General features: G+C 58.4%; 1 protein-coding gene across 1 annotated transcript in view; it reads left to right on the plus strand.

Annotated features, from left to right (window-relative positions):
* Positions 1–12,200, plus strand: part of Farp2 (FERM, ARH/RhoGEF and pleckstrin domain protein 2) — an 81,401-nt gene that overhangs the window by 55,286 nt on the left and 13,915 nt on the right. The window contains exon 13 of the mRNA XM_015481688.2: positions 9,081–9,303. Within this exon, the coding sequence (XP_015337174.2) occupies positions 9,081–9,303 (223 nt within the window). The remainder of the gene's footprint in view (positions 1–9,080; positions 9,304–12,200) is intronic.

Genomic DNA, 12,200 nt, shown 5'->3' on the forward strand with positions numbered 1-12,200 from the left:
GGGGGGGGGGGGGGGGGGCGGACAGAGGACATGGCTGCAGCAAGCAGAAGCCGTGAGACCTGAGGGTCATAGTGCAGGTGTGCTGGGAGGCACGCTCTGGACCAGAGGGACAGGATCAGGTGGGCCTGCTCGGGGGACGCTTGTCTAGCACACATGAGGCCCTGGCTTCCATCCCCAGCACAAAACTCAGATAAGAGGAAGAGATGCAGGGACACCCCCGACATGTGGGGCTTGGCCTCACTCTTCCTCAGGGGCGGTGTCCCCACAACAGCAGCCACAGTGTCCCAGGCAATGGGCTCAGCGGCCCTGCGGGCTGCTGGAGGGCACCCCAGTGCACACCACTGTGAAGGCCAGGGCTGGTGCATCCCTCAGTGGGCACCAGAGAACCCACTGCCGTGCACCCCATCGCCAGCCCTGCATGGGCAGCGTTGAGGAGGTCCAGTCCACCGCTGGGGTGCTGCATCTTGGGGTTTTGTTAGCAGTGGGTATCCTTTCTGATCCTACCTAAGTTTCTGATTTTTCCGCAAATGTTCCATGGAAACTTGGGACGATCATGTTCCACATGTGGGAGCCCCTAGTCCTCTGCCCGGGTGGTCGACTGTTTTTGCAGAGACACATTTCTGGCATCTGCAGGCTGTCGGGTGTCTTGACTGAGTCGGTCTTGCTGTCCTAGGCCATGCTGGACAGGCCCTAGCAAGGAGCAGCTTCCTCGGACATGGCCTGACCGTCAGCTTTACCCGTCCACTTGGCTGGAGCTTGCAGTGAGGGACTCTGGCTTACTCTGCCCCCTTGGGGTCAGCTGTCTTGGTGACACTCTGAGGCTGGGTGTGGCTTCCCATGTGGACGACTACAGGTCTGCAGCCAGGCACTACTTAGAACAAGAGTGTTGAGGACAACTGCTTTTTTCCCAGTGTGTGGCTCCAAAAATGGACCCTGAGTGTGTGCAGTAGGGAAGAATTCACACGTACGGCATTCAGAGTTCCTCCTAAACCTCAGTGCTCACAGGAGGCTGCTGGCCACCTCTCCTCTTGGTCAGTTGCCTGACAGATGTGCCCCTTGGTGCTGACGGGACACAGGTTGTCTTTCCCTTCTCCCTGTGGAGCCTGCCCTGGTGGCTGCAGCAGGTCAGATGTGGTGGGTGTGGGCCAGCCCTGCCACCAGGCCCGTGGCTGCCCTGTGCGGGAAGCAGGGGCACCGCAAGGCCAGCCCTCTCCAGGGAGGTCTCAGCTGCACTGCAGGCCTCCTGGGAAGTAGGCTCACTGTTGGGTTTGTCTTCTGTTAAGGAGCCGGTTTTCTGGAGATAGTTTCTTAGTTAGGAAGTTTTCAAAATACACAAAAAAGCAGGAGGTGGCTCGTAGCACTGCTGACTCTCGGCCGCGCTTCCCTCCCTTCTCGGTGTCGTCCCTGTCGCACTTTAGAGAAGACCCTTGTCTGGGAGTGTAGCTCAGTGGTGGAGCGCCTGCCTGGCATGCACCCGTCTGAATCCCCAGGGCAGGAAAAGAAGAAGAAGAAGAAGAAGTAGGAAGAGGAGACAGTCCCTGGTGTGCTGAGGACCTTCCTTCGGATTCCTGCGTGCGACTCTGAAAGAGGACAGTTGCCTGCATGGCCACACACAGCGTCTACACCTAAAGTGCCTGTTAGCCGCTAACTGGTTCTAATCAGTATCCAAACAGGGTCTGCTCGCTGCAGCTGGCTGTTAGGTTCCCGGCGCCTTGTGGGAGAAGCCAGTGGTTCTTCTGTGGTCTGCAACCTGGACCAGCCCCCTGGTGGCTGGACAGGGCACTGTGCTGACCAGGACCGTTCCCCAGTGCCCGGGCCCTGTGTGCACAGCACTGGTGGGCGTGGCTCTCAGAAGAGTCCTGAACAGTGTGCCTTGGCAGTATCTGAGACGCTGAGCCTACTGCACCTTTTCCTGCAGAGGGCCGCCCTGTGTGCCTTGCTGGGTGGCCTTCCGAGCTCCCGCCACGCCCTCCCACAGAGCCCAGGACAGAAGCCCCGTGGCACACACTGCTCTGGCAGCATGGCTGTTCTCCCTTGAACACTCAGGTGGGCCTGTGGCCTGGAGTCGCGCCCGGCCGGCTCGATGCGCACAGGGGGAAGTACCTTCCTCTTGGCAGTTCCCGGCCATGGGCTTCTCTGGGCACATGCAGAGCCTCAAAGTGGGATAGCTGTCAGGTCCCACCTGCAGCCACAGAGGCACCTGCCAGGGGCTGTTCTGGCATTTCCCAGGAGGCCCGGGGCAGGCACTGTCACAGCCGGAGCATCTATGCAGAAAGGCATGACCCTCGGGTCCCCGTCAGCAGGCAGTGCCTCCCTGCCTGCGAGTCGTCCCCCCCACGGTACACTTTGCTTCCGGTGGAAAGTCCGTGTTGTCAGTCACCGAGTCTTCGTATCTGCGTCTCCGAAGTCCAGATGCTCCGTGTGAGTCAACTTACTTTCCAGTCCAACAGCAGTGACCTGTCGGCGCGACCAGCTGCGCTGGAAACCTGCCGTGGTATGTGCTGTGTGGCCTCACGTCACAGGTACTGGTGTGTGCCCTCTTAGGTCACAGAGGAACTCTCTTAGGGTTAGGGCCAGGGTCCCCTGCTCCAGCCAACACCGTGCTGTCCAAAGTGCTCACACGGGGTGGCACCCAGGGGAACTCCGTGCAGAGCCTCTAGCCTGCTGCTGTGGCCCCACTCCCTCCTGGGCCAGGGCCACTCCTGCACTGCCACTGTACCTGTACTCTGCTGTCCAACGTGGCTGCTCACTGCTCTGCAGCCCCAAGGGCGGCCCTGAGGCCCCCTGTGTGCTGTGGTCCCAACCATGTGGGGACAGGGCCCTCAAATGCCTCTCCATGTGCCTTTGATGCTGACAGGCAGTGTCTGCCCCGCTCGTGGGACATTAGAAATGAGACCCACCACAGGACAGTCACTTCACAGAACCACCAGTGTCCTTGAGGACATGGGCTCGGAGCTGGCTTTTGCTTTGGGGGCCATAATCTCCTCTGCTATGCCCTCACTCTGGCACTGGCCTGGGCTGCGGGCATGGAAGACGCCACCCGCCCTCCCTGCAGAGTCCCCCAGGCCCCTCCTCTGGCTCCCGAGCCTTCACATTCCCCTTGGAGACGAGAGGAAGGAGTCAGAATCCCTTTGTGCACTTGAATCGTTCACTCTTTAAAGAGAACTTCTGTTGTCTGGTTTGTGGTACTTACAAAATTTCTTTTCCGTTGACATTGCCATTTATAAATTTATAGATATGTACTAATTAAGAACTTAAAATCGTTCATTCAATAAAATAAGGAAATATTTACCACGGATTTTAAAATGGGCTTTTTAGCTTCCTCTCCGCTAATCAGAATTTTGATCTGTATGAGTTACAGATCTTCCATGTTAAGTTAGGATTAAAACAGCTGCGAGTTTCCACCACCTGACGATGTCTCCTTCCACCCTGGGCTGCAGAGCACCGAGTGGCACCCTGCCTGCTCCGCTGCATCTTGGCACTCTCTCAGTGCCTGCTGCTCTTGCCCGCCTTGGGCTTGGCCCATGTGAAGGGGTGGGCACAGGAAGCTGTGGTCTGCTGAGCCCCCACCCCACACTCCAGGCCCATGAGCACCCCAGAGGCACACGTCCTGCACAGAGTGTGCTGACCCCCATGAGGCCCAGGTGGCTAGCGGGAACCTGCCCCTGAGGGCAGCCCTGGGGTTCTCGGCAAGCTCCGCTGCCCCCAGGGAGCTGTCCTCCCTCGCCTCCTGCTCATGCCCTGGGTGCACAGGGACACCCTGCCTTCCTCCTCCGCAGCCGTGGCAGCAGACCCCTGGGGACAGGCTTCTGGCCTTTCCCTTTGGTGCTCACACCATGGCTCTAGCTGCCTGCGCCACACATCTGAGCAGTGGTGGCTGCCCCTGGGGGCTCGAGGCACATGGCACCCAATGGCAGCATGGTCAGTGAGCACCCATGACTGGGACGGGAGGCACACAGCCCACCTGGAGCCTCAGGTCTGTATTCTGCATCTCGTGGGAAGAGGGCCAGGGGACAGCTCGCACAAGGGTAGAGCTCATGGTCGGGGCAAACTCCAGACCCCACAGCCTGCAGAGGAGGGGACAGGTCAGGAGCTCAGGCCCCTGCCACGTGGGTCTGCTCCCTGCTAACTTGCCCAGTGCCTGCCGCTCCCGGTCAGGAGAGTGACCCTGAAAAGTGAGTCCCCTAGAAGGACATCCCTGGATAGATCTTGATTCAAGAAAGTGCTTCAAAGCCATCCCAACTCGGCCTCCCTCGCAGCACGACAGCAAATGGTGACGGGCGGGCCCTGCCTCGCAGCCATGGGTTCTGAGGCACATCTTCCTGGTGAGCACCATCCACACTCCTCGTCCCTTTCTGGTCACAGGGCACTTCTCAGAGTCTTAGGAGGAGGCCCTCAGTGTGGCTTTTCACTTCATTTCATTCCGTTTTGTTTGCGGAGCTGGGGGTGGAACCAGGGCTGGGTGCAGGGCGCTGCCACGGAGCTCCACCCAGCCCCCCCCCCCAGGCAGTTTTATTAGGGCAAAAATACTAAAGCCCTGGAGCCCCTCCTGGGCACAGGAGCCCACAGCCCTAGCTGCAGTGGGTCTGCCCAGCGCCCGACTGTGCTCCGGGTTGGTATGCCTGGCTCCATTTCTTGTTCTTGGTTTCCTTCCTTTTGTACCAGATCCCTTTATTTGAAAGAACAGTATAAAATAAGAATGTGAGTGAGTATTTTGGCTCCACTATAGAAAAGGTGAGCTGGCCCCGGGGCTCACTCCCTGCCTCCTGGCCAGGGCCTGCACCCTGTGGCTGGAGCTGAGCCAGGCCTTGCTTCTCTAGGGAGGCTCTGCTGGGTGGGTCTGGGGCACCCATACTGCCCAGGTGGGTTGCACGGTGGTGCTGCCCCTTCGGGTAGTGTCCCAGGCGGCCCTCGGGCTGCTTGGCACAGTGCCAGCAGGGGCTGACAGGCACTTCTCTGCTGGTGCAATGCACACTGTATGGCCTCGACCTGAGGACGTGGGGGAGGATTCGGACGCCCCTTGGTTAGCTGAGTTCTCTCTCCCGGGCTACGCCCTTGCAGTCCATGCAGTGAGATGGGGGTGGGACGGGAGACGGGGAGGGCAGAGCTTGGGTGCACCTGGCCTTTGAAGGTGGCCCCAGTCCTGATGGCGATTCTGGCAAGCTGCAGGGGAATGCGGTCACCCTGCAGGGCAGCTGAGGGAGCAGGGCGAAGGCCGTGGGGCGGCCAGGGGCACTATGAAGGGTGGCGTGGGTGTAGAACACCCTGAAAGCAGCAACTGAAGGTTCTTGAAGAATGTGTTGCTGTCTTCATGAGGAAAGAGCCCTGTTTATGTAGAACAGAATGGGGAGGAGCAGCCAAGGTGTTCACGGGGAGCCCCTGCCGTGAGCAGCTGGCCCCTCTGGAGCCCACCTCCGCTGGCTGCAGACAGCTCTGGGAAGAGGCACCAGGTGCAGCTCCTCCCACCATCTGTTGACGGGGTCTGGCAGAGGTGATGGGAAGCCGGATGGATCTCACCTTCACAGTTGACCCAGATTCTGAGTACAGCCCAAGAGGGAAGCCAAAGTGCCCCTCTGCTGACTCTCAGGACCTGCGCACCAGGCCTTCCTCTCCTGGGATCAGCTGGCTCTGTTCAAGATGACGTTTCTGTTGCTTGCACCACCCACTCTGATTAACCTTCAACTTGACCTTGAATTTTGCCAAATAGGAGCTGATTCTTCCTCCACTAGCGGCACATACTTTCAAGGATTGCTTGGTAGAGAATTTTAAAGGAGAGTGTACAGTTGTGGGTCGAGAGCAGATCCCGGGTGCCGCCCTCCGGGCTTTGGACCCCTTCCCCCCTCGCGTCTCCAGTTAGATGACAACGTCCTCAAGGAGGAGTGCTTCAGGACTCTCTGGTGAACGCTGAGAGAGCGTCAGAAAACACAGCCAGAGTACTCCTTGCTGACGATCAGAAGGAGTTATCAGTCGCAAGTGTCCTCTGAAGACTGTCACACCTTGCCACCCGCAGCATGGCCCTCAGGGAGCGCCCAGCAGGAAGGGGCAGAGCTCAGCAGGCCCCCACTGCTGTCCACGTGACCTCTCAACTGTGGGTGACGAGCACTCGCTCTTGGCAGTCCTCCTGCCTCTCAGAGCTCGGATGGGGAGCTGCTCTTACAAATGCCTGGCGTCGGCTCTCCCCTGTCAGTGGAGGCTGAACAAACCCTGTGGCACCGAAAATGATACTCAGCATTTTGAAAGTTCTTAAGACACCTTCCTGCTAGCCACGCGTTGGGGTGCGTTTGTGAGGAGCCGGCTCACAGACAGGTGGGCCTACAGGTGGGCCCACAGGGGCCTCCCCACAGGCCCCAGGGGCAGAGCCTGCGTCTGCCTCGGCCGTCGCCAGTCACTGGTCACTGGTGGAGAGCAGCTGCTAAGCCACCGTCCCTGGCTTGCTTCCTCCGGGGTGCCGTGCAGTGGCACCTCCAGCTGAGAGAGCTCAAGTGACGACGACGCTGTGCTGGGCACATGGTGCCCAGAGCCTGTGTCACACTGCATGGCCTGTGTTTGGGAAGGCACACACCCACCACCTCTTGGTGACAAGTGTCTCCCCACAGGTGCACTCCTCACCTGGGGTGTGTGTTGCTGTGATCAGAAGTAGGCATGATTTATAAGGTTTGCCAAACAATTTTTTAAAATGTTAAATGGCATTTGTGATACATTTCATCCATTCCCTAAATTTTGAGTTGACAAGTTTTGTGAAATAGAAAGTTTTTACAACAATACTATCATATGATGACTCGGCCTCCACAGAACCCCAGGTGGTGTGTTCCGCATGAAGAGTCTACTCTGCAGGGGGGTGTCCTTCCACTAGGATGTCTTCATTAAATTAAAGGCTGCTTTCTGCTGTGATGACCCTGTTTCCCCATGCTGGCTACAGCCCGTTTGCCAACCCAGCCAGCAGCCCAGGCCACACCCGCCCAGTCCACTCAGACACAGTCGAGTCTGCAGCTCCCTGGGTTGAACTTCCTTCAGGGAAGCCCAGTGCAGAGCCCTGGGGCCCAAGAGTAAAGTGGGGGTTGAACCCACAGGCACTTAACCACGAGCCACGTCCCCAGTCTTTTTACGTCTTAGAGATAGGGTCTCCCTAAGTTGCTGAAGCCGGCCTGGATCTTGGGGTCCTCCTGGCTCAGCTGCCTCAGTTGCTGGGACTACAGGTGTGCACCACCACACCTGTAAGCTTTGACTTATTTTCATAAGTGATGAGTACAAAATACTGTGGCTTTCCAGGTGCAGTGGAGCCCACCTGTAATCCCTCAGCAAAGCTGAGCAGGAGGATCGTGAGTTCAAAGCCAGCCTCAGCAACTTAGCCGGGGCCTAAGAAACTTAGCTAGACCCTGTCTCAAAATAAAAAATAACTGGGCTGGGGATGTGACTCAGTGGTTAAGTGCCCCTGGGTTCAAACCCCAGCACCAAAACAATAAGTCATTAGTAGCATCTAGAGTTTTCTCTGAATTCTAATTACTTAAGACGACCTCATTATGCCATTCTGTCCAATCAGGGGCAAGGATTGGGGGCACAGATCCTAGATGGTGCGGCTTAGGAAAGAGGAAAGGCATCTCCGCAGCACAGAGGTGACCGTGCTGCAGGGTGGCATGAGCACCACTTCCATCTGACTCCAGGAGTGACAGAGAGCATCTCTGGAGCAGCAGTAGGCACCTGAGGTCACTGAGACTGTTGAGCATATTTAACTAAATGCATGATAAAAGCACATTCTGATAAGTTGGTCCTTAGTGACTTCATATGGTGATAATGACTAGGCCTTGTCAGCGTTTCCTTGTGTGTAAATGTGTCTTGTGGAAGTCGCAGAGTGAAGTTCCAAGGACTCCTCGCAGCGGGCAAGGTCTTCCCACTGTCTGCGTTTGTCAATGGGAAGTGAGGCCTTCCTCCTGCACTGCGGCCCGCTGGGGGACTGGCCTCTCGGCCGCTGCTCTCCTCCAAGAAGCTGCCCTGCTCAGTCACATGTGCAGCGTTCAACAAAACATGTGCTGGCACTCGGTGACCGCCCTGGGCTCCAGCCACAGTGGAGGGCTGGCTTGGCAGCCAGCGTGGGTGGGGTGCAGGGGCCCGTCTGCAGCATCCTGCAAGCTGACCCACCCTCATAGTGAGGTGCCGTGGCAGTGCACCCCCTTGGAGGTGACACAGGTCTACCTTTGGTAACTTTAAAATATATATATATATATATATATATATATATGTTTAGTTGTAGGTGGACACAATACCCTTATTTATTTTTTTTTAATGTGGTGCTCCACTACTGAGCCACAAGCCAGCCCTACCTTTGGTGACTTCTAAACATCATGTAGATTTCTCCTATGAAACCTGCTTTAAATCGGTCTTCAATGGGGCGCAGTGGTGCACAACTGTAATCCCAGCGGCTCGGGAGGCTGAGGCAGGAGGATCACGAGTTCAAAGCCAGCCTCAGCAATGGCCACGTGCTAAGCAACTCAGTGAGACCCTGTCTCTAAATAAAATACAAAATAGGGCTGGGGACATGGCTCAGTGGCCAAGTGCCCCGAGTTCAATCCCTGATACCAAAAAAAAAAATCTTTAAAATTTGGCACCTAATTACTGATATTCCCGTGGGAAATAGTAGGAACAAACCTTTGAGAATTAAAACAAAAAGGAAATCTCTATTTTGCAGTGACTGATGAAGAGAGCCCCTCAGTGGTCTCCCTAGAACTGGGCTCAGGTTGAGCGTCTCTGGTGAAAAGCGCACCTTGCAGCGGGTGGGGAGCTTTCCTTGCCTGTGGCGGGATGATCCTCAAAGTCTTCATGATGCAAACCCCAGAAGCTGGGCCCGTGCACAGCCCCACTGGAGATGGTGGGCATGGTGATACACTTGGCCCAGACTTGCCTGGGGGATGGTTCTGACTCTGGCCTGGGTGCTGACCTCCTGGGGAGACCCATCACAGTCCATCTCCAGAGCAGAGAGAGGCCCTGGGTCCACACCTCTCTCTGGGCCATCAGCCCTCTGCCCAGCCCCATCTCACTTCAGGACAGGCGTCCCCACTCTCTCCAGAAGGCCTCTCGCACACGAGGGCCCAGCCTTCTCATCTCACTTCACCTGCCCCATTCATTCCAGGCCTTTCTGTGGACGGTGCTCAGCCTTCTTCCTCCAGCCAGAGGAGCCCCCCGAGCCTGCACCCCCTACTGCAGGTCACTCTGGGCCCAGCCGAGCAGGGCTTGGGCCCCCTCCTGAGCCCTGCCCTCAGTGAGGCTGCTGGAGCCCAGACACAGGACCAGGAGGAACCTCTGCACAAGGTAGGCTGGGGAGCTGCTGGACAGGGCTCTGCTGGATAGGGCTGGGAGCTGCCCGGGACTCTCCACGCTTTCTCATTCAACCACAGTTCTGGCTGCAGAGTCTCGGCTGCCAGGCGGGGCCGGGGTACTTGGCCTGACCTCCTCACCCTCCGGCCTCTCCCCTGCCCCTGCCCCCTCCTCCTGCCACCTTGATGGTGGAGTCACTGGGAGAAGACCTCGGCATGGTGGGGGCTGACTGGGGTCAGGCTGTTTTCGGAGGTGAGGCCTGGTGGGCAAGTGGGGGAGGGAATGTGGGCAGTGCCGTGGGCAGACTGAGGCTCACGGTGCCCGTGGGTATCTGCCGAGGGTGCACACTGGGTCTGCAGGAGACAGTGAGCAAGCAGAGGATGAGCAAGCAGAGGAGTTGTGAATCGTGGGCTGAGGAGGACTGTCAGTGGCCTGGGCGGCCTCCACTCTCCTGGCCTCCCCATCAGCTGGGGCAGTGTTGTGGGAGGCTGTCAGCTGGGCCCACCTAGGGCTGCAGTTTTGCAGGTGAGCACACCAGAAAGATCTAGGGACAAATGAGCTTAAAGCAGTGAGCTCCGGACGGTGCTGGCCCTGGGGGACAAGGGGTCCCCCAGGTGTAGTGGCTCATACCTGCCATCTTGCCGGCCCAAGGCCTCTGGGCTTTAAAAGGGCTGGGGATGCAGGGGCAGTGCCTGCACTTTCCAGGCGGGGGGCCTGAGGCTCCCCAGCAGTCAGACCACGGCAGGTGCCCATGCTGTCTGAGAGGCTACTGGATGTCCATGGACAGCTGGTGTGGGCAGTGAGGGGATTTCTTTTGGACAGCTTATCTATTGACTTTGGAAACTCAACAACATGTTTATTTCAATGTTTCTTTTGTTCAAAAACAAAAAAGACTTGGAGAAAATCTGTGTTTGAAACAGCTTTAGTTTGTCATTTACTGTGTCACAAAATGAGACTCTTCAGATTTGTAGGGTGATGATGTGTCATACCCCAGACGGTTGGGCCCACAGGCCTGGCCCTGAGAGAGGAGAAGCCCGTAGCCACCACAGGACAGGAGATGGGGCACAGGACCACCTCAGAGGGAGAGCCCTTGGCTTGGGCCTGCCGCGGCCACTTCTCCACCGGGACAGCAGGGTGCCCTTCCACATGTCTGGGTCTGCACAGCAAGGCCCATCTCCAGTGTGGGTGGCCCTTCCCTCACCACTGTCCCCCTTGCTGGCCTGCGGGGCCATGAGGTAGATGCAGCTCCCAGGTGTGCCTGCAGCTCCTGAAGGCCCTCTGTGCTGGTCCTGAGAAGCGGGGTCCCAGCAAGGCGCGTGGCCAAGGGGAGCCTGGCCCAGACTCCATGGGGACTCCCACAGGGCCAGCAGCTTCAGTGAACACAGGTCAGACATGTTCACAGAGTCCAGCCTGCTCAAGCCTCTGTGTGCACCTGCCTGCTCAGCTGTGTCAGGAGGCCCTGGCTGCCCAGTGCTGGCCCTCCCGCCTTCCTGGTGGAGACTGGTGAGGACTGGCCCTTGGGGCTGGAGGCTGTGCGGTACCTCCTGTGGAGGCAGGTGGCAAGGCTCTGGGGGAACCATGCTTCCTGAGAGGCCCTCGCCCACCCACATGCCCCTGGCTGGGAGCCCGGCTGCCCTGTGGCTCGGGGGCAGACCCCTGTGGCTCTGGTGCTTTCTGCCCCTGACTGGGCTTCCATGGGTGGATGAGCCACAGGCCACCTACCCCTGGGCATCCCTGCAGTGGGGTGGCACTGGGGAGAGAAGCCCACCAGTGACTCTCCTCGGACTGCGTGGGCATCTCTGTCCCAGGGCCAGGAGCTGGGCTGGGGCTGGGAGTCAGGCTATTGCTTATGGACCATCGTCACCTCTGAGAGGTGTCCTGACACAGGACCTTCAGCTGTGGGGCGTCCACCCTTGGCATCCCTGTTGGGAAGGTGGGACCTCTTGGGAACAGAGCTGACCCCAGGGTCTGTAGCAGTCCAAGTGGTGCTAGGACTTTTTAAAGAGATTTTACTGAATTTTAATTTGAATGAGTCAATTTTAATAGCACAAAAAACAAAGTGTGAAGGTTGGGGGGTTGGAGAGGAGGGCCAGTACCCCAGGAATGGCTGGGGCCTCCAGAGGGAAATGGCAGGACCAGGGCCACACCTGGCTACCAGGCACCTGGGAAGAGCTGAGAGGAGAGGACGGCAGGGAGGGCCCAGCTCTGCGGGCTGTGGTCTGCGCTCCCTGGGGTGCTGCACACCTGAGATGGAGGCACCTGTCGCCTTCTGTCCCTGGGCTCTGAAGGCTGTCACAGCCGATCTTGGACTAGGCAGGTGCACAGAGGAGAAGACATGGCTCCGACCTCCTCTGGAGGACCTGGCTTCTGTGCTGCATCCTCTTGCTGCTCTGAAGCCACGTGGGCCTCCCTCTATGGTCTGGTCTCTCCTTGGCTTAGGCCAAGGCCTGCTGTGCATCCCACCTGGGCTTGGTCCCCTCACTGGGCTGGTGCAGAGAGGCCCCCACAGCTCCGCCCTCTGTGCTGCTGGGCTCACACCTTGGGGCCCGAGTGCATTCCCAGCCCACCCAGAAGGCAGATGGCCTGCCTCCCCAGGAGCCCCTCGAATGGCCCCTTCACGTCCCCCTCGGGCCTGCTCCGCGGGCTGGCCTGGAGTTGCCCCTTCCCTGCAGCTCAGGGTCTACCTGCTGGGCCTGCTGGTCTCCAGGCACCTTCTGCAGGGGCATGAGGCGCCCTCCTCATTGCCGAGTGCTGCTCCTCTCCTGTCTCCTCTTGGGGTGGCCAGCTCCTGGTGGGCAGGGACTTGAGGTACATCCCAGGTGCCTGCCTGGAGGGGGCGAGGGGTGGTCCACCCAAGGAAGCCTGTGGTCAAGAGGAGCCGTGAGAACAGG

Source organism: Marmota marmota, unplaced genomic scaffold (assembly GCF_001458135.2).
Source record: "Marmota marmota marmota unplaced genomic scaffold, marMar, whole genome shotgun sequence".
In the NCBI taxonomy this organism is placed as follows: Eukaryota; Metazoa; Chordata; class Mammalia; order Rodentia; family Sciuridae; genus Marmota; species Marmota marmota.